The 21869-nt window shown below is 49.6% G+C and overlaps 7 protein-coding genes across 7 annotated transcripts; 3 read left to right on the top strand and 4 right to left on the bottom strand.

Annotated features, from left to right (window-relative positions):
* PFICI_05651 (uncharacterized protein) lies at positions 1-1243 on the bottom strand (the record flags this gene model as incomplete). The annotated part of the gene is made up of 2 exons (XM_007834232.1): positions 1-973; positions 1035-1243. 2 exons carry the CDS (start codon positions 1241-1243, stop codon positions 1-3), a joined length of 1182 nt encoding a protein of 393 aa, XP_007832423.1.
* A 4097-nt stretch (positions 1244-5340) lies between these two features.
* Positions 5341-6883, top strand: PFICI_05650 (uncharacterized protein; the record flags this gene model as incomplete). Its single annotated transcript, XM_007834231.1, has 7 exons — positions 5341-5388; positions 5465-5579; positions 5718-5831; positions 5916-6062; positions 6115-6232; positions 6300-6395; positions 6469-6883. 7 exons carry the CDS (start codon positions 5341-5343, stop codon positions 6881-6883), a joined length of 1053 nt encoding a protein of 350 aa, XP_007832422.1.
* A 359-nt stretch (positions 6884-7242) lies between these two features.
* Positions 7243-7512, bottom strand: PFICI_05649 (uncharacterized protein; the record flags this gene model as incomplete). Its single annotated transcript, XM_007834230.1, has 1 exon — positions 7243-7512. One exon carries the CDS (start codon positions 7510-7512, stop codon positions 7243-7245), a length of 270 nt encoding a protein of 89 aa, XP_007832421.1.
* Positions 7513-8057: 545 nt separating this feature from the next.
* Positions 8058-10144, bottom strand: PFICI_05648 (uncharacterized protein; the record flags this gene model as incomplete). Its single annotated transcript, XM_007834229.1, has 6 exons — positions 8058-8303; positions 8392-8536; positions 8694-8784; positions 8839-8972; positions 9037-10004; positions 10061-10144. 6 exons carry the CDS (start codon positions 10142-10144, stop codon positions 8058-8060), a joined length of 1668 nt encoding a protein of 555 aa, XP_007832420.1.
* Positions 10145-11200: 1056 nt separating this feature from the next.
* On the top strand, positions 11201-12788 carry PFICI_05647 (uncharacterized protein; the record flags this gene model as incomplete). Its single annotated transcript, XM_007834228.1, has 3 exons — positions 11201-11251; positions 11334-11413; positions 11486-12788. The coding sequence occupies 3 exons, from the start codon at positions 11201-11203 to the stop codon at positions 12786-12788; spliced, it is 1434 nt and encodes a 477-aa protein (XP_007832419.1).
* A 590-nt stretch (positions 12789-13378) lies between these two features.
* On the top strand, positions 13379-13825 carry PFICI_05646 (uncharacterized protein; the record flags this gene model as incomplete). The annotated part of the gene is made up of 1 exon (XM_007834227.1): positions 13379-13825. The coding sequence occupies one exon, from the start codon at positions 13379-13381 to the stop codon at positions 13823-13825; it is 447 nt and encodes a 148-aa protein (XP_007832418.1).
* Positions 13826-15262: 1437 nt separating this feature from the next.
* On the bottom strand, positions 15263-18784 carry PFICI_05645 (GPI inositol-deacylase; the record flags this gene model as incomplete). The annotated part of the gene is made up of 3 exons (XM_007834226.1): positions 15263-15778; positions 15998-18097; positions 18155-18784. The coding sequence occupies 3 exons, from the start codon at positions 18782-18784 to the stop codon at positions 15263-15265; spliced, it is 3246 nt and encodes a 1081-aa protein (XP_007832417.1).
* Positions 18785-21869: the final 3085 nt, after the last annotated feature.

The raw sequence follows: 21869 nt of genomic DNA, 5'->3' as shown, positions 1-21869 counted from the left end.
TTAAACATAAATATAACAGTATGGCCCGGCAACTGTGCTCAAGTGGTGTTTTATAGCCAGCGGGTCACGGATGATGCCTAGATTGATTGTGTCTTCCAAAGTTGTGTTTGCGCTCGGTGGAGTGTTGAATACCGTATTGGTGCCCGAGATCTGTAAAGTGCGGTTGAGGGGAAGCTGATTTTGCCAGATCCACCACGTTCGGTCTATTTGGGAGTGATGTAGCCAGAACATGGGGTCATTCGGCGAATTGAAGAAGTCGCCTCCAGGATCGCCGCCGATGGTGTAGTGTCCACCGGAATGTAAGCCAAAGAATCCAGCATCAAAGTCTCCTTGAAGCCGGTCCTGGAAGGCTCCAATGCCCGTCTGATACAGTGGATTGGTCAACAGGTCAAAGGACTGCTGATCCGTAGACCACTGGCTAGAGACCCATGGTGATACATCACGGCGGATGCAACGAGGTTGATAGCCGAGGAATGATCCGGCAGTGACATTGGCTGCCGTCAGAGTTGGAGCGGTGGCTGAGATGTTGGCCATGATACCAACATAAGGGCCCGTCTCGACACAACCACCACCCTCACCGGGCGGGATACAATTGAGACCAGTGCCCAAAGCGTCGGTACAATTGTGCTCAGCATAGATGCCATTGCCACCTTGCGAGTATTCGCTGCCGTCAAAGTATGGCGAGTGGATGGGGTCCAAAGCTGACTTTCCCCAGTTCCAGTACGGCAGATACCCTTCATAGCCGCATTCATCCCTCAAGGCCTGCTCGAATGCCCACGAGAAGTATCTGTGCCACGACAAAAAGTTACCAGTGGCATGTATGCTGATGGTCTGATTCACGTGGGTTGCCACGAAATCATCATATCTGGACTTGGCTCCCGGGACTTGGTCGGCTGGAGTCTGAGCGGGCTTGGACATGAGACACTTGACAGCGTTTGTATAGGCAAGCTTTTCCTTGTTGGTCAAAGTAGAGCTGAACGGCAAGTCAGTAACAAGTACATGAACGGATTACATTAATGGTTTGCAGTACGCACTATTCACGCCTGACGCCCACCTCGAGAATGTTACATTCCTGCGAGACGCCATTGGCGGCGAGCAGGTCGGCTAAGCTACCCTCAGCGACAGATGCCGCTAGCTTGGCAAGACTTGCAATGGCGAGTATATCTGTGCTCAAAGTCGACTCTGGAGTATAGGAAGAAGCCGCTGATGTCAGTGCGAATAAAGCCCACAGGGACAACTTCATCTCGACGGGATCCTATACTGGCGCCCAATGAGACTAGAGAGAATGGAAGCGGGCGGAATAATGGTAAAACAAGGAGCGCTTTGACAAGACCAATCAACCCAGATGCATTGAAGAGGAAAGTTTACCCAACCACGGCCTATGGCTCAGATATATGACCTCGACTGTGGCGTGGACGAACAAACTGAATGTTACCCAAAACACAAGACAGAGAAAGACAAAGGGCCGTGTGATTTGGCCCCGATAGACCGAGTGGAACCATTGGACAGGGCCGAGAGAACTGATACATACATTGCCGTTGACCATGCATTGCAGGGTCCTTCCATCATGCAACACTTCTACCATGTGGGAGGGCTCCCCTGGTTTGTCATTCGTTGGTTCGAGGCTGGACAACTCAAGACGGCGTAATCATGATATGATGGTAGGTACAAGTTGTGGCGGATATGAATCCCCAATTCATCATGGCATCTCACCCTTGGCCCCTGCTGCAACGACTGCACTTGCCTTGAAAATGGTTCTCTTCTCCGTGAACTATCCGAATCTCCCTGCAGAATGGCAACCAACAGAAACATCCGTCGTCGTAGACTTTCGTCAATCGGCCATGTCAGCAGATCGACCACGAGGCCGCTCGGATCCCACGCGAGCAGAATTTACAATTCCAGATCATTGTGGAAAAAAGAAAGTAAACGAGGTCATGATTTCGTGTCACTATTGGTCGAAACCGGGTACGAAAAGGATAGTTGGCCTTGTTACTAGGGTAGGATTGCGTAGGTAATATGTCCTTGATTACACAGACGCATGCGCGCCAGGCGCCTCGTTCCAGGCCGTTGGTAAAGGAAGTTTCCAGACGGCAAATAGAGACATTTAATGGCATTGGCACGTTGCTAGCGACAGATGAATCTCGCTTGATCAATAGCACATGCTCGATGGTTGTTGGCATCTAAACTTGAGCGCCGCAATCGCGCATCAAGCTAACGGCACAAGACGGACGGCTTTCCGTAACCGAGAATTCAGAGTTGCTCCTGTGGAGATGACTTCTTCTTCTTCCCTCTCATCTTCTTTTCTTTGCCTCATCTGCAGCTAGCAGAAGCATCCCTGCATCGCATCAATGCTGGCCCCCAAGGCATGTGAGGCGACGGCGGTGAACGAATTCAAATCATCGGTCTCGGGCTACTGGCAAGCTACGGCAGGGAGGTTGCAGAGAGAACAGAGAACCAAAAGAAACACCGCGTGGGTACACACACGTCAAACATCGTACGTTGGTTGACGTCGGAGAAAAGGGACAAACCCACCAAGAATAGTCCACCAGATGTCTGTGCAGAACCAATATACACGTTGGAAGTTGCTCGACAAGAGCCATGTCAATATACTGCTGGAGGATCTACGTACATGCGACACACCTTTACTCCGTGCTATAGCCTCCACTTCCGACTATAGCCCACCCAACCTCTCGACTTTAGGCTATAGAGAAAAAGTCTGGGGAAGTGGGGACATATCAAAGAAGGTGGTGGTCGCGGGCCCCGGCAGCTCGTCGGATGATACCCCAAGTCTGCGAACGGGTTGGACTCGCAAAAGACCTCATCCATGTGTACATAGTAGTGATGGGTGTTGTCGCGCCCAGAGATTCTCGGACCCTGGCTGCATCTAGGGGAATTTATGCTTGCCCAATGAAAGCCACCCGTCGTCGTTATATTGTGCGCTGCATTGCGACAGCGGCACAGAATGACACTCACCAAAACGAGGAACTCTCCATATTGAGACCAATATTGAGGCGCAGTCAACTTGTTGGCGGAACACTATACGCCATGGAGCCGAGTGTAGTCGCAAGTCAATGGCACGAGCCAGGAAATTGACATTGGGCGACTGAGCACGAGGTCGACGGTTGTCAAGGCCCCCTCATACCCCCTTGGACAAGAACAAGAGAAGACAAGTTTCATTCAATTCCCAAATATGGACCAGGCGAGATTATTTCGGTTCGAGAAAGCAACAGCTGGGAACCAATAGGAATTGTGCCGCCAAAGTTTAAAGTTCTTGATTTCTTCCAGGGGCCTTTTGCACGTCGGCCCGGGCAGCGACAAGGTCCCGGTGTGTTAATCTCCTGGACATGAGAAAGCAAGGAGAGACGACAGACGGATCCACGCAACCACGGGAACGCGATAGTCTTTCACGCCAAGGCATTGGTGGTAATCCCCCAAGAGCGGGATACTAACTTTCATCGTGCAGATCCGGCTAATACAGCTCAAACCACTACTAAACCACCCTTGTGCGACCTTGTACGACAAACAGAGTCCAGGTACGGCTGCTGCTCGGCCGCTCTGCTGGCGGCATTGATTCCCAGGTCCACCCTCCTTGGTCTCTTTCCTTGGTCTTTTTCCTTGGTCTCTTTCCTTGGTCTCTTTCCTTGGTCTCTTTCCTTGGTCTCTTTCCTTGGTCTCTTTCCTTGGTCTCTTTCCTTGGTCACGCACCTTGGTCACGCACCTTCGTTTATAAAGCATTATAATCGCCAAGACGTCGCATTTTCTCTTTATCGATCCGGAGCTTGCGAGGCATCATGCGGGAACGGGCTGTCCCCTTGCGAGCGCGATATGCGATACAGTTGCCACACTCACTTATACCCACACACTACGACAAGAAAGTAGACACAAAGATGCTTTGCATGTTTATGAAGTGTACTCGATGCTTGAGAAATCACCGGTTGAATGGTGGCATTGCGCTGCTTCGTTCCACAAAGGCACTACGGAACAACCACCGTACATGATTGATTTCTGGTGCCTTGACATTGAGAGATTCCATTATACGCTACTCCATCATCAATTCGTTTGGTGTGGCGTCACCATTGTGTGGTGCGGGTCGAGGTGATCATGCGAACAAGAAAACACAAGCTTTTTCTCGTGTACCCGTTATAGAGCAACAACTCCTCAAACCTGGGTCCCTGGATGCTTGCAATCAGGTAAAGTAGATCCCGGCCGAAAAACCAAAGCAGATATGCTCGGTCCAACAACCCCGATGTGTGAGTGATACCGAACAAGATCACACCGTCTCTCTTTGAATCTCTTTGTCCAAGGCGAAGTTTGATATTTTGGCGAATAGTATCATCAGATCTTGCTCCGGCTACAATATCCAGCTTCAGAGGCTTGCCTTGGGTCGCATACTTCGGCTCAATAATCATTCTTGAACAATCGATGAAATGTTTGTGCAACGTGCCCAGCTTCAAATTAAGCATGTGCAAGAGAGCTTTTTCTCCTCCGTTTTGTCTTGAACTGAGAAGGGTTGTTTCGATATTGTAGGGTATGTCATGGATCCATTTTCAACGTCAACGTTTACTTGTATGCACCAAGAATTCTGAGATGATGAGAGCATGTCACACATAAAACTCTTCGAGCAACATGGCCTCTATATGCAGCTCTGCACATCCGCCGGAGCCAATTGCAAAGTGCGCCTCATTTATGCACACAGCAGCCTAATTATATTGCCTGTCTCGCTTATCCGAGCACCGGCAGCTCCCCCAGAAGAAATTTCCCGGCATGAAGGCGTTTTAGACAGCGGCCTGCTGAGAAAGTCAGAGGGTGCCAGGTCCAAACGCATACACCACGTTGACTGTTCCTGTCTCGCCTCTTACTCTTCCGTTTCCATGAAAATGCCCTTCTCTACCTGGTCGTGAGATATTAGAACAATTAGTATCCAGACGAGTGCGGATGACACGCCGCACACCAAGTCCTGGTGTTGCACGAGTTTATCCGCAAGCGAGCAGCTGTACTATAATAGCCGAAAGAAGCCCGTATATGTAATTCAGTTGAACCTTGGCCGTTACTCGACTCCAATAACTAAACGCACATGACGACAAGGGGGAAGACGAACAAGAAAGAAAGAAACATTACCAGAAAAGAGGACTTGTCAATGTCTCTCAGAGGATGGCAATGATTCAGGTACAAACGATTTGGCCAAGGCAGCAACAAAACTCGACGACGGTCTTCGGCCCTGGCGCAGTAGGAGGAGGAGGCGACAAGGCAACCAATGCCCCAACAATCAATGGCGTCGTGGGCGCCATGATGGCGCTTTCAACCATTTGTGTTACGTTGCGCATCTACGTACGGGGAATCATGATCAAGACCTTTGGGCTCGACGATGCGGTCATGGTGTTGGCGTTTGTACGTTCCGACCGATTTCCGGACAAGTCCTTTACACAAACAAGCATGACTAACGAGGGCCTCCATCGCATTACAGCTTGCCGCCGTTGGGTCGATGGTGTGTCTGGTGGAAGAGACAAAGTATGGCGCTGGTCGTCATTTTATCGATATCAGACTGGACGAATTTGCACAGCTGGCATTCTGGCAATATGGTACGTATTAATGGTTCATTTCTTTATATATCCACAACTTCACATATTTTGCTCAAAATGAACCCAAATTCTAAGATACCCCAATGACTTTGGTTCCTCAACATTGGCGGCAACTTGCTAATTAATGACTTTGTCTAGTCCATGGTCCATTGCTTGTCACTGGGATCAGCTTGGTAAAGATCTCCCTTGGATTTTTCCTGTTGCGTTTCGTACAGGGCCTCTGGTACACTCGATTTATAATTTTCATGATCGGTAAGTTCAACAAATTTATAGCACCAACTCCAGACTGTTTATAAAAGCGTCATGGATTGTGGCAAGGCTAACAGTTCTCGGTAGTCTTCCTGACGCTCTTCACCCTCACATGCGACCTCACTTTGGCACTACAATGTATACCGCCCGTCGCAGCATATACAATCCCACGACCGATAGATGCAAAATGCTTTTCGGCAGACACTTTCCTGGCAATATCGACGTTTAACGGAGGTAAGACCTTCTGGTAATTCTGGCGATGCAATAAGTTGAAACTGAGTTTTAGTAATGAACATCCTCACCGATGCGATATTTGTCCTCTTGCCCGTACCTATAATTATCAAGCTCCAGGTCAACCGAAGGACAAAGCTCTCACTGCTCTTTATTTTGAGTCTAGGACTCTTGTGAGTTTGCAAATCTGGCCAAAGGTGTCCATGTCTTTCTCAAAGCAATCAGCTAATGTCATAAAAGTGCCTGTATAGCATCAATCGTACGCGTGTACGTCGGCTCCCACGTTTTCGAAGATCTCGATTATACTTGGGCATATGCATTCTTTATATGGAATTAGTAAGACTTTTCTCAAGTTGGTAAATACTACCGAGGACAACTTTTAACACTTTGTTTTCTTTTTTCCCAATAGCGCCGAATTACACACTGGAATAGTAGCCGCTTGTCTGCCAGCCCTGAGACCTCTCTTCTCTTCGATCCTCGAGAACACGAGCCGGCGGCTACGCGCCACCGGCTACCTCTACGACTCGGGCGGCCGGTTCGCCCACAAGTATGGCGGCTCGCGGAGCAACCACAACCGGAGCGGCTACCACCGCCACGACGACGCCGTCGGACTCAACAGTCTGCAGCGAAAGCACCTCGAGGAAGGGGAGGATGTCGGCGGCATGTACAATGCCCGGGTGACGAGCACGAGCGGCACGGGCGTGAGCCGTAGTGGCGGCGGCGGCGATGACAGCAGCGAGGAGGGCATCCTGCCGCCGCCGCCCCGGGGCGCGGTCATCAAGACGACGCAAATAGTGGTTACCGAGGGAAGGCAGGGGGTATAGTGATGAGAATTACAAAAAAAAAAAAAAAAAGTCGTTCTTTTGTTGCGATATTAGGAAGCGAGAGAAAAAATTAATAATACAAAGAATAATCAACAACATGATACAGATTCTAGTGCTCGCGAGTAATGACACCATGTTATTCATCTGAGAAACAAGAGTCAAGCATCGGCACGAGCCAAGCCACTTCGTTTGGATTTTCGTGTCTTCACCTTTCATAGTCATGAACTGTCGAAAAGAGGGAAAAGAACAAAATAGGTACGAATAGTGATATATGTGCCAAGAGGAACCAGCCCTCCTGCTCCCAAGATATGCATGCAAGTCGATACAGACTAATCTCGCAGAAATGCATAAACACGAACCTATAACAATGCAGTCTCTAGCTCCTCCTCGATGCTGCCCAGCACGGCACGAAAGGGTCTTCTGGCCATCCGGCCGCGGTGATGTTGCGGCGGGAGTGGACTGCCAGGCCGAGGATCCGCCCTGCTGCTGGGCTCGCGGCCGCCTCGATGGGCCGCCGTCACCCGATTGAACAGCATCTTGAGTTGTTCGGGGAACGCCACTGTCACGGGCCTTTTCCGTGCAGATTGGAAGGCGGCGAGGGTCGTTTTGCTGTCCTGGCCGTGGAACATGGAATGTTGACGCATGGTTGGAATTGCAAGGTTATTGCGATGCTGTGTTCGTCAGATCTTGGCAATCTATTGCCCTGTGTTTGCGTTTTTTTTTCCTCTCCTTTTTGTCTTTCGTTTATTTTTATTTATTTAATTCCCCCTCGTTTCTTCGTCCCCTCTGAAGTGAATGCGAAATATCTGTGCTGTAAATGATCTTGCCAGGACGGATGGGAAGAGACAGTTGGATTTAAGACGTGCTGGAACAAAGACTATTCTTGCGCTAGAGAAGGCCTTGTCATCCTTTTGACAGCCATGTCAAACAATGGCGCTTGTTACTTTGTGATAAAGACTCTCAATGCACAAAGAATGCGGAAGGAAGACAAAGCATTCGTATGCCCGAGGTTAGATTCCAAACTCCTTGGGGACGCAAATCGGCAGCTGGAATAAATCATGCATTGAGACCCAATGAGATAGGAAAAATGTAAATCTATGGTCGCTATTCTATTCCGGTAATACCACTTCTACAATTGTACTCTATGTCTATAATAAGATCCGCAGTGAAGTAATCAGTCTTCCTGGCGGGCTTTGCTGGCTTCCTTGAGCCTGGCCTGCTTTTGGACCCAAATTACAGCCAAGGTCACAACTACTCCCAACGCACAGGCACAAATTGTGACCAGATACGCAGCCCTGTAGCATGACAAGCCCTCTGTACAATCTCGACTGCCATCGGGCTCGACAATGGAATGAGCATCGAACACCCAGCCGTAAAACAGATTGAAGATATTACTGCTAATAACCGGTGATAATGTCATCTGAAAGGAGAAGAGCCATGTTAGCTTGCTTCAATAACTCGTTGTTCTAGGCGGTAGAAAAGCATGGATGTTGGATGAAAATACTCACATAACCCCAGTTTTGACTGAGTGCATGGATACCGAATGATTCGGCCACGATCGACGGGAACACTCCGAATAGAAAACCGTAGCCGAGACCGCTGAATCCAGAAACGAATCCTAGCAGATGAGGGTTTTCAACATTCAAGGCAAATCTGATAAAAAAACCCATCGTTAGCCCTTTGCACTTTCATCATTAAATAGGCATGTCTGCTTCAACGCGCTTGCGAGCTGATTGTAGTTGACGAGATTGTGAGATCTCTTCATCAGGACTCAATAGTTCAACTTGTCCTGTGTTCACATGAAACTCACATTTGTGCAACTGAGAAAATCCCCGCAGCAAGCACGAGGCACCATACTCGACTTGCGTGCAAAACCTTGACCAAAAAGTCGGAGCCAGTGCCTAGCATAGCATGCATTAGTACCATGCTCGAGAACCATGTCGCGCCAAACTCACCACTCAGTAGCCTTCCGGTGAAACTTCCTATTGATAGAATAGAAACATGCAGCTGTTGTCGAAGAACAAGTGTCTTGTCGTCTATTGAGTCGTCCCAGTGTTTCCAAAGAGCAGTTGCATCATTACCGATGTTGCTGCCAGTCATTAGCTCATATTCCATGGATTATTTCCAAGGTTACGGAATCTGGCTCAACTTACTTGATAGTCATGAGACCAATACCCGACAATATGCCCATAATGGAGAACAATTGCCAGAACTCGAGGTTCCTCAATAGAGCCCAACCTCTGATATCTACACGATGAGAACGATCCAGGTCAACACTGTTCTGAAGAAGCAGGTCGCCTGGTAACGAAGAGGCCGAAGTAGAACGAGACATGAGTGAAGAGGTCTCATCTGCCTCGGCGACTTCCTCGACTTCGGCTGGTAGACGTTTTGAGTGGCCGGCGACCTCGACATCAGCGACACGGCTGTCCGAACTTCCGGGCTTGCCGCTCGACTCTGGCGCATCGGTCTCTGGGATGGTGCTATCATCAGAAGACATACCGGGCTCGACAAGCTGCCCGCGACCAGCGTGGGACTTTCTAGAGTCGTGCGAAATTGACCTGTGCAGCTGTTGTGAATCTGACAAGTTCTCCTCTGCATGAGGGACTGTGTGATAGTGACCATGCGGATAAACACGCAAAAAGAAGAAGCCAACAAAAGTAAGACCAAAAGTACCAGCAGCGAGCAATTCCAAAAAGCGGCCTGGATCTCCTGGGAAGAAGATGGAACCGACCAAAGCAAAGAAGAATGCGCTGAGGCCAAAAGCCGCCATTGGAAAGGCTGTGGCAGATCCGCGATGGTGCGGCCAATTCAGCGCGGAAGTCTTGACTGCAGCTGCAAATGCCAGGCAGCCTCCGAGACCCGTCAGGTACGAGAAGAAGCACATCAAGGGCACTGAGCCATGTCCAGCATTATATGCCGAGTGTAGAGGCCAGTATCCTACTCCAAGCAGTATAGAGCCGCTTATAACAGCGGGTCGAGGCCCTTTATTGTCAACTAGCATACCAACAGGCACGCCCATTGAATACATGCCCAGGTTGCCAAAGAGTCCTACCAGGTTGGATTCGGTCGCGGAAAGGAGCAATCGGTCGGCAAATTGAGGCGCCCATGCCGAGTATACATACTGGTTCATTGCAGTTAGCGACTATAGCAGTTTTGGACTGTATTGTATAGGCTCACATTGGTACCACAGGCCAGCGAAATGACCGTGGCTGCGACACTCGACACAATGCGCGCATTGTGCAATTGCTTGTCCAACGTCATGATAAGAATCCAGTTGGTGTGTTACGATATGCGATATCGGTACAGGTACAGGATGTTCGGGGTATATATGCGCGTGTGCGTGTGTCGGCGACTGGTCTAAGGAATCGTTCGCCAGCCAAGCGCAGAGGGGACTGACTGTCTACCGCTACAAGAGATGAGAGGTCATGTTAGGGAAGGGCGTTGACAAGAAGGAAACGGGGGGAAGCAGAGTAATGGAGCAGAAGATGTGGCACAAGCCGGGGAAGTTGGAACACGGATGTGTTGTCAGCGCCCGTGGAGTATGCCGGAGTCGCAATCGTGTCGGCTGCTTATCTCGCAGGTTGTCGGAAAGTGGTTGCGTTTCGGAGGGGCGCGATGTGTGCAGTGTGTACCTACCTAGGTAGTCAACGTACACTGTATGTCAGCCATACACAAGGGATGTTTTAGCAGTCAAATGGGTGCGCCATCCCCTTTCAAGCATTAATTGAGGCGGGGCGGGATATCACCTACTACGTACCTGTTGTACGTATAGTAGCAAGGCAGTGTACAAAGTAGTGTAGTGCTAAGGTCACGGTAATATGGAGCTTGAAGATCAAATATCACTGAGACATGGCGGAATCTAGAGTCTCCAATGTTCCACTAGTCACTACCCGTAACCTACGGGGGTCCTGCCAAAAGAATTTATTTATTTGTTGTAACGATTGCAATTCATAGTTTCCGACATTCAGACCTGGCTATCGAGAAGACCTGTCATATTGCGGCCAAGGCTGTACCTTGCGTCTTTGCTTGATGGCCGACATCACAGTGGGGGTCAACGTTCATTCCTGCACTACAGAGTACGTATCTTGTCTAGTTAGTTAGTGCCTAAATAAAGGTACAGGACCATCGATTGCACGACGTAATCAGGCCCGTGCACGTGCCACATGACCGAGGCGCGGGCATTGTCGCGACCGCCGGGTTGGTTGGGCAGGTAGAAGAAGCTTGTCTCAACGTCGCCATCGCAGCAGGCTTCAGTGCTGCTTCTCTGCCATCAACAATAATATCAATCTACAACCAGCCGCCTGCGCGCATATCACCATGGGCGCGCTATTGTCTCTTCCGCTTCTGGCGATCCCCAGCGCGGGTACGGTAAGTCGGGCGTTGAGTCTACTTGTCTGCCTGTAACACTCCAAACGAGCTTCATTTGCTAACCCCAATGTCGCAACTCTAGCTGATGTCTTTTGCGGCGAGCTGTTGCGGCGCTGCGACCTGCTCCATGGTTTGCAGTGCCTGTGGAAAGTGTGGCAACAGGTGAGTCCCCAAGTCTTGTCCCATATAAGAATGCGCGCGATCATGTCAAAACTAACCTGTGTATTCTTATAGTGTCGCTACTCGTATCGCATATGCCCTCATTCTGCTCGTCAATTCTATCTTGTCCTGGATTATGCTCACGCCATGGGCGATCGAGAAGCTCCAACACCTGACGCTCGACTATGTCAAGATCAACTGCCCAACGGGCGAGTGCTACGGCTGGCTGGCCGTCCACCGTATCAACTTCGCTCTTGGCTTATTCCACTTGGTCTTCGCCGGCCTACTTTTTGGTGTAAACAACTCCAAGAACCCTCGTGCTGCTCTACAAAATGGCTTTTGGGGTCCCAAGGTTATCGCCTGGCTGGCCTTCATCGTTCTCTCGTTCCTTATTCCCGATGCCTTCTTCAAGGTTTGGGGCAACTATATCTCATTCTTTGCTGCCATGGCCTTCCTGATCCTCGGTCTTATTCTTCTGGTCGACCTTGCTCACACCTGGGCCGAATACTGCTTGGCGCAAATTGAAGACACCGACTCTCGCGTTTGGCGGGTCGTCCTCATCGGCTCGACTTTAAGCATGTACTTGGGTTCGCTCGCCATGACCATTGTCCAGTACTACTTCTTTGCCAAGGGCGACTGTGCGATGAACCAAGCTGCCATTACCATCAATTTGATTCTCTGGCTCCTCATCTCCTTCATTTCTGTGCACCCCGCGGTTCAAGAGTACAACCCCAAGGCTGGTCTTGCTCAAGCTGCCATGGTAGCAGTATATTGCACATACTTGACCATGTCGGCTGTGTCCATGGAGCCCGACGACAAGCAGTGCAACCCTTTAATTCGTGCTCAGGGAACTCGCACAACCTCAGTTGTCATGGGCGCCATCGTGACCATGCTCACAGTCGCCTACACCACTACCCGAGCAGCAACGCAAAGTCTTGGACTCGGCAACAGCCGTGGAGGCATCCGATTGCCCGACGAGGATGAGCACGATCTTGTCACTCAGCAACCCGGCCGCAGGGAGATGCGAGCTGAAGTATTGCGCAGAGCTGTTGAGGAGGGCAGTCTGCCCGCTGATGCACTTCTTTCCGACGACGATGACGATGACGATTCGTCCAACTCAAAGACTGGTGATGATGAGCGCAACAGCACTCAGTACAGCTATACCGTCTTCCATATTATTTTCTTCCTAGCTACATGCTGGGTTGCCACTCTTTTAACTCAAGGCCAGGATATTAAGAATGACGGCGAGTTTGCATCAGTTGGTCGGACTTACTGGGCCAGCTGGGTCAAGATAGTTAGTGCTTGGGTTTGCTACGGCATGTATATTTGGACTCTGGTGGCTCCCATCGTTCTTCCTGATCGATTCGACTTTTCGTAAAGTAACCTGCTACAGTATCACAATGGCACTTTCAGGAGTTTAGGAGCTTGTTTCCCACATTGCAGCGGTTAGTCAACACATCATTGGTGCAGGCACTATAGTAAATTGCCTGTCAGTATCTGTCAAAATAGAATATTTCTTTGTTCTCATAATGATGATCACTGTGTCACATAGCAGACCTATGTTAGAGAGTGAACACGAACTACGTGGCATGAGGAACTACAAAGAGGGTGGCTGATACGAAACTATATATACAATCAACCGTTCTTTGTTCCCAGAAAGCCCCACCACATCACTCTGACATCGTGTCTCTTTGTCATCTATACAAGGACGGGGAATATCTTTATGCAATCCTACACTGTCTTGTCAGGAATCCTTGCACCGTTGAACTCTTGACCATGAGCCACACTGGAGTCAACATACCATTTTCATGATATATAAGTTGAACCTGTCGCCGCGCTTACATCGGCTTTTCTTCTCATCATTACAACACAGCAGGACAGGGAATAGTATTATCTGGAATAGAACTATTCGGTAAGTGTCCTGTCAATCTAAGCAAAGCTCTCACAGAAGAGCAACGAATCTACGCAATGGCTTCAGGAAAGAGAAAGAACGACGCACAGGATGGCGCCGCTGGCTCCAAACGACCAAGAAAGAATGAAATCCCTGCGACGAGAAAATTCGAGCCTCGCGAGAAATTTCGAAAGGTAGTCCAGCTGCCTAAACAGAATGGACCGCCTGCAAAGGACATTCACCTCATTCCCCTCAGCGACCTGAACATCTTTATCGGACTCACGAGAAAGGACATTCAAAGGCAGCTGCGCGCGCGCAAAGAGAACCTGTCCGAGAATGGCACCAAGGTCGAGCTCTATCTGCGGCTCATTGAGAGTCGCGATCGCGAAGCGCAGATCGCCTTCCGGGATCGGGAGGCCCGAGAATACGTGGAGAGGGCGGCGAGGAACATTGCCAGGGATTTCCAACAGAAGATCGAGTTGGAGCGTGCCACTAAACAGGTGAAAGGTTTGTTTCTGAGTTAGCGAGCCCTCATCATCGCCGCCGCCGCCACCTCCTCCTCCATCACTACCACCGCCTCCCCTTCCTCTTCCTCCTCTCCCGACCACGCCGCCACCGCCGCCTCCACGACCTACGAAATCAAAGACTGGACTCACTTTTTAACTCCACCCCTCTCTCTAAAGGAAAACCCCAGGTGGTTCTGAAGACACGAAATCCGGAATGATGCTCAATGCAATAATCCCATGTCGGAATTGTTCCCGCCATCTGTTGTAGAGGAGAGAGATATGCTTTGGTTAGTGCTGGACCCGAAATGATGAGAAAAGTGACGTGATATTGACAATTTCCAAACTAATGCTGAGCAGGCTTTTGGTATTGTCTTTGGGCGAGCATCGAGGGTGCTTGTGGTACCAAGGTAGGTAGGCAATCGGTCCTTTAAAACAGGCCGGCCCCCTCGTCTTGAAACCATGTGTTGAAAATGCTTTAGATTACTTGCTAGCACAAATAATGAAGTATTCTTGTCACAACCTTTGTTTGAGTATATTCTTAATGCCACGTGTTTTGAGAACCTGACCAAGTGTTACACACTATGAATTATATCGATTTAAGTGAAACCTGATAGGCACACGATGCACACGACTAGTTTGCCATTGCACGAGGAAGGACCAGACATGTCCCTAATGATGTATTGCGCTTCACTTTATTGTTTATTAACATTAACCCAGCCACTCTGGCAGGCTGAGTATTATCTCTTCTAGACAAATCAACGCGCTTCGCGTTGAAGAGATCGCGCTTGGTATCTTTGATGTGCTGACTTGTTGAGTCAGTGCTCCAGTGCCGCATCCAAGTCTGAATCTATTCTAGGCTTATCGGCAACATCTTCATGACCCCGAATGCCTCGCTCCCTGTACCCGTGGAATGGATTTAAATCATGTCCTGCTCCATTCCCATTTTATCTCCGTCATCTGTCAAGATGGTTGACGTTCATCTCGTGTTCTTTTCCAGCGACACCAAGCAGCTAGCAAGCCACCTCGGGAATGCTGTATCAAAGTGTCATGTCCCAAGGAACCAGGCGCAGAATTAAATAAATCAAGAAACAAAAAGCTCCCGCCCAAACACCAAGCCAACTATGCAGATGCAATGTAACCAGGAACATGTGGGAATAATAAAGAAAGAGAAAAACTTATATACCAGTGCACTTTCCTGCACGGCACAAGAATTGAACAAGAAGATAAATTCGAAAGGGGCAGGCCGGCTGGTTTCAAACCAAGTGGAGGCTTGAGCATATACATACGGCTTTACGTAGATATATATCACAGCAAAGAACCAACATGTAGGCCGTGTGCGACGTCGTCTCCAAGGGTTAGGGCATAAAACATCTGAGTGCAGTGGCAATGATCCTGTCTGCATGCTTTAGGAGCGGCGGCTTCAACTTCAGTCGTCCAGCAATGCTAAGCGATCGTTTATGGATTCTTGCCTTGTTTGCGGTGGTCTGAGAGATCACCATCGAACAGGGCTCTCATTCCAGCAACCGAAAACGAATCAGTCGTTGAATGAATTGCTACGAGCCAAGCTGCCACAATGTTGATCAGATAGTGCAACATGTAGGCATGCGACACGCCATAGACAGCCGCATATATGGCAATGCCGAAGAGCAGAAAGCTTGTCAGGTGTCTCAATCGACTTGTGAGCCGCGGCACCATTTTGCCTGTCGTCAAGGTCTCAACCATGAAAATGAAAGGCAGGATCGACAACACATTATGATGTGACGAGAATGGTGTGAACCACTGGACAGCTAGATTTCGTACCCACACGACCAGGGTAGGTAGGTTGATGGGCAGAACCCATAGCATAAGTAGTAGAATAGAGTGGACGTAGTTGTAAAAGTTCGAATTTCCGATGGAAGGGGCCTCGCGAAAGAAGCGTAGAGCTCTGACGCTTGTGCTAAGTTGCACTAAGCAAGCAACCACATATGCAAACTGGTAAGGTATAAACGTCGACACCAGAAACAACAATATGCTCGTCGTAATAAATCGACGCCTTGGTGAAGAAGGTATGAACATGGGCGAAAGGGCACGTTTCTTATCGTCTCTGTTTGTCCGAGTTCGGCTTCTTGTCATTACACCATATATAGTACAGATGATAGACGTCAGCAAAAGTGTTGCATAGTGGAAACAAATGCAAACTCCTACACATACGACGCCAATCATGGGCACCAGAAACCAGAAAAATGGATCCGCTGTGCCAATGAGGAGGTCGTTTTGTTGGAAATTCACAGAGCCTGCCACATTCTTCCACAACCAGGAGCCAGTCGAGGAGCCGGAATGGCCAACGGATAACCCGAAAAGGGTTAAGGACAGCAGAAGAAGCGGTAGTGACTGTCGAAGGCAACTATCGAGGCCATCCATGAATGAAATGAACACCCCAGTGTTGTCATAGACCCTAAATTGCTTTCGCAAAACCAAAGTGACCACAAGTAGCGGGAAGGCCGCAAATACAGTGCGGTAGCGCATGTACAATTTTCCAAGGCTGCCGTATGGGTCGACGCGCAGGCGAAGAGACAAGCCAGAGTCGCAAGAGGGATCTGTCCAAAACTGGAAACTGAGCCCGTCCTGAGAGCGCTTGGCTCTCATCGGTGGAGGCACATAAGGCGCAACTCCATGCAGGCTGACCTTGATATCTCTCGCGTTCACGAAGAATTTAGACTCGTATGGTTCGCTCAAATATTGCCGTACAAGGGGCGCAAAGTGTTCGCGGTTGCCACAAGACTGCTTGCTGATTTCCAGATGATATGCCAGCATGCTGCTTTTGACCGATGGTATCCTGAGCTCCGTCACCATCGGGTGATTTGCAGGAAGCTGAACTTGAAGCCCAAAGGAAAGCAGTCGTTGCAGACTGACATGGCTGGATAGCAGATAATTCTTCTCTTCGCTGAACTCGGCAACGAGCCAACCAGGAGTCGTTGATGTAGCTTTCTCAACGACAGCCACGAATTCATACTCGACTACATCTTCCAGATCGTATTGCAAATAAGAGAACGGCGCCAGTGGCTGCTCACCATCTCGATAAAATGGGAATTCCGTGCGTGCTGTAGATCTAGGAAGTGTAATCAGGTCGGGGGCGACGTTTTTGCAAGCGAGGCGAGTCGAGCCTGTGCTGTCGCCTGACAGGTCCATATTCATTGAAAACAAGATATTGGATGCTCCTGGTTGCAGGGGAAAGACCGTGCAGAACAAGACTTCGAGTTTGCCGTTGTCTCCAGCCAAGTCCAATTTCGTGTCTGTTAGGAGAGTGAATCGCTTTGGCTCCGAAGACGAATGAGGTGGAATTGGGAGGAGGTGCGCTCGCGGTTTGCCTGCCTGGCCGAGCTGATGGAGCACAAGGCGTTCTCCTTGTTTGAGAACGGTGTTGGAGTTATCCTCTAGAGTCAAGAGAATCTGTGGATCCGAATGGGAGAGAGTCTTTTCAGCAATGTCTTCCATTCCCGTCAATAACCACTTCTTGAACACTCTCATTCTCTCTGCCCGAGGCTTGGTTTGAGAAGCCCGGCCAGTATCGACGATATCATAGAGCACGCGCGTGATGACTTTGCGAAATTGGTCACACCACAAAATTGCAGCATGATCCATGCTCGTCCACACATTAGGAACCGAAGTCGTAAAGACAGTGAAGCCATGAGTCGCTGGGACAATTGACTCCACACTGGCGTAATCAGACGGAACGACGGTATCGAGTCCACCTCCAGCTATAGAAACGAGTGTGACATGCCACAAGGGATTGTTGTTGGCCCATTTTTGAGAATAAGCTTGTCTCCAGAAGTTGTTGATGTCGTCATAGGTTTTGATAATCTGGGAGTCGAAGCTTACTGGCGGTCGAGCATGGGGGGCGGACATGGTGATGATTGTGTTGATGGAATTTGTCTGGTAATTTGGCATAACCAGCATGGTTCGGGCTACAATGCCTCCCATGGAATGACCCAAGACAATTACAGAAGCTGGATCTGGCAGATCCGGATTGCGGCCCCTGGACATTTTTGGATCCAGGTAGAGAGATAATATATACCGTATCACTTCGTTCAAATATTCGGCCTGATCCAGTATAGTCTGTCCGTGAAAGGCAGTAAAATCCTCATTGAAGTCCACTGTGAAGAAATCAAGATTTTGTTTCCCAGCATCCGCTAACACTGGGTCGTGCTGCAGCACATCGTGAAAATATCTGGCAGCTTCGGCTGCAATAGGTCGGACCTGCTTGTAACTTCCAGCATTGCCTGGGATGAACAAAACCGGTATACCCGTGACCTACATCAATTATTAAATCGGCTAAGTTCTCTGTCATCTTGGTGGGTTTGCACATACCGTGTTGCCGGCAGAAATGCCACTCTCTCTGTAAAGGTACAATGAGTACTTGCTAGCAAATCTTGTATGCTCGGTATCAAAGTCACTCATATGAACATAACTTGGACTCATATAGGACATGCGGCAACCCTTGGAATCCAGCTGGCGTGTCCATGAAGAATTGAGAATGGCTGTCAGCAGTGATATGCCTATGACTGCCGTCAAAAAGGCCCTGAGGGTCATGCGCCATGGACTACGCATCCATGGCCGGTGTCCCGTCTGCCTCTTATCTGCCATCTTTTCCTCCTCCTCGCCAGTGTCACTGTCTGGGGAATTTGTAACCAGGATTGAGGTGGTATGTGGTTGCGCGAACGCCTCTTTCTCCAAGGAACCAGTGCGTGAGCCGTTTCTCGAGTGGGCCGGCTTCCAATTGATGTTACTGCTCTGACGCCGTATCCTTGCAAAAGAGTGTCTACTGCTTGCATTTTGCGCCGTCTTTTCCGGTCTGTCGGACTGCCGGTCCGAAGGCACGGTTTGCCCTACACTGCGCGAGCCGTTCGGTATCGTCTGTCGGCCATCGGTGCTGGCTGAGGGTGTCTCGACAGACGCAGTAATGCTATCCTCGGACGAACCTGACGAGCGCCTCTCCATGTGCCAAGCAAGAGGCGGGCGCGCCCACTGAACAAGCAATGGGGGCGGACTTGGTCAAAACCCCACTGGAATGTTTAGTCGTCCGTTCGTTCGTTTGTTCGTCGTCCGTTGCAGCCGTGGTGGAGAGAGCGGTACCGCCTGGAGCTGCGTTTTTGACAACGAAGAAGACGTCTGTTGCACATCAAGGAAGGGAATCCGGCCACTGGTAATGATTGTGCAAGCAGCAGCTACTAGCAGCAGGTAGTAGCACCAAGCAGACGGGCACTCGAGGCGTGGATTTGCGCAACCATTTACCAGTAGTGGATTTGAAGGGGTGCCGATCCCCTTGGGTAAAGAAGGAGAAGTCCAAGGGCCAAGCTAGCGGTCATGGGGTTGCAGAAAAGGCAGTGGAAACGAATGTGGGCTCCCGACAGGACCAAGCACCGAAGTAGCAGCGGGCTCGGGCGGCTGGGCCTACCTAGTGAGAATTGGGAACTCCCAGGAGGCCGACGACTCCAGCAAGCGAGTGGACGGGGGGCAGTTAACTGCAGGCGCGCAGTGAGGCGTCGATCTGTTTGTGTCCAGTGTTTTGGGCTGGCGAGAGAGGGAAGAAAAAAAAGGTTGATCGTCGGCTGGGCTGGCTGAACGGAGAGAAATGTCGATACTAGGTGCTACTAATTGCGAGGACGTCTGTCTAGTTGGGTAGCTCCCATGCGTTTCGAAATAGCCCGAAGAAGCTCATTCGACGGATGTTTCGCGCGCAATGCAGCCTTCGGTGGCACAAGTAGCTCTGTTTTTCTTTTCTTTTCACTCACTAATTCATCTTGTTTGTCCACAGTGCTTCCAAGTTACCAGGCCAGGTCACACAGGTGGCTGGCAGAGATCAGTACGGGGCAAGGCTTAAAGGCAAAAACACCAGCTCAAAAGCGTCTGGGGGTACGATGACCACTGCCACCCACTAATCATTTCCACCAAGAAAGTCTACAATGGTCCACTTTTCTTTTTCCTTATACTGTGTAATAGACCAACCACTTCAGTTGATGTACTCTATCCGCAAGGTAGGCAAATGCCACAATCATGAGATGCCGTTCGGGAACTGATGCATAGTCTTCCACGACGTTGCTTGCGATATCTCTTGAGTAACGAATGATGTGACTTTGGTGCCTTTACAAATGCTGACACCACCGGCAGAAGCGAGAGTGGTTTGCGCAAGGATGTTTCTGATGGTTGCATGCTACTATTTACATACGTACCTCCATATCATCTGTGCTGCATTCGTGTGCAGTTGTGCCAGGGTTTGTGACCGGACTTGCTGGGATCCTGCGGAATACTGTGTGATGCTGCTGCTGCCTTTTTTTCTTTCTCCCTCCCTCCTCCCTTGATTATTCTCGGTCAAAACAAGTTCCAGGTTGGTGATTCCTTATCTGGCGGCTCGAAAGAACCTGAGTGATGCGCCATAGCTGGCTTACCCATTCGTGACCCTCTGCTTAGGTAGAATTACGACCATCATACACATGTATCGAATGACACGATCGGAATAAAATTGCATACTGAATGTAAGTACATGTAGTTGTGTCAGGTTCACTACTATGTACTCGGGCAGATTAACTTTCACTATCTCCTAGATAAGCCGGCCAGAGTACAATCTAGTTGATTGACCTGCTTCAACGTGACCAGTTGATATAATTAGACTATTCACTCGGGCAATTGAGGATCATTTGGCTTGGCGAGCCAAGCAGAGATAGAATAATGTTTCGAGGAATGCTCGAGCCTGTAGGCGAACCCGGCATGTTTCATATACATTGCTTTTTTCAAGGCGCATCACTGCGAAAAGACACAATCAGGGACTCGGTTTTGGTTTCTATGAGGTATACTATTAGTTGCTATTATGGCATTATACTGCGATGTATTGCATTGGCTCTAACGGTGATCACGTCCCGAGTTGCGGTCCTGTAATGCCATCTAAAGTCGCTTGATCTTTCTCGATTTATTCAGGGCAAGCAGCCCACTTTGGCCAGCATTGAATATAAGCTTGTATCTAACAAGACTCGCAATTTGCAGGCTCCATCAATGCTACTCATGCAAGTGGATTCAGGTTTCCCACCTCTCAACAATAGGCCAAAAAGTCTGGAACTACTTATCTTAAACTCAAAGACTTTGCCTGTAGTTTTATTGTCGTCACTAAGCGGCCGTAACCCTTTTCGCCCTTTTTCGTGGAAGTTGCCTTCATCAACGCCACGAGACCTCAAGCGGATCAGCTGTCCAGGGCCAATTCTCAGCCTTACTATTCACGGTCAAAGTCTGCCACATCAGTTACGTAGACCTGCACAGGTGCAGCTCGTGTCGGCAACAGCTCAGAAGAGGCTGCATTGATTGACGGTCCCTCGCATTCTTGAACGGCTCCGACTAGAAAACCCCGACTGCGTATCCTACCCTGCCAACCTGGCACCCAAACCGCCATACCCACCACATCGACACAGCAGATTACAGGGATAAGGGCCGTTCTGTACTCGTATACCTCACTGAGTCTTGTTGGCCGTTTGTAAGTAATGTAGATTCAATCATCTGTCGCCAGCTCAGACTGAGAAGGGCGCAATGAAGGTTTATACGATTGATACATGAATCAGGCTGCCATTTGGAGTGAAGCTATTGAAGGATGTCTTTGGTGCTTGCTTGCAAATGTGTAAGTAAGCACATGTGCATCAACGATCTATGTCGTGCACTCACCACGACGACTCCCGGTGGTGACATGTTTCAGTGGTAAATGCAGTGGGGGTTTTTCTTCTTTTTTAGCACGTCATCCGAGCGCCGTCGCCGCTGGTTCCGCACGCTGGAAGTTCTTCGGATCGCACGCCAAGCCAAGCCTCCAAAGGCCTCTCAGGGATATCTACTGGATGAGACAGGGATGGGACTTGAGATATTCCCGAAGCTGCCGGCTGGACCAAGTGCTGGCACTGGTTTTGCTTGCTTGATTCAACTGATACACTGAGATTGACCATGCATCCCATTACGATCAACCAACCGTGCCTATCCGTGGCGAAGATCCCCCGACTTATGGATATCAAAGACAAAAACAGCTGTAGACTCATCATGTTCGGCCCCCCCC

The sequence above is a fragment of the Pestalotiopsis fici genome, assembly GCF_000516985.1.
Source record: "Pestalotiopsis fici W106-1 unplaced genomic scaffold PFICI_Scf_3, whole genome shotgun sequence".
NCBI lineage: Eukaryota > Fungi > Ascomycota > Sordariomycetes > Amphisphaeriales > Sporocadaceae > Pestalotiopsis > Pestalotiopsis fici.
This window is presented reverse-complemented; position numbering and strand designations above follow the sequence as displayed.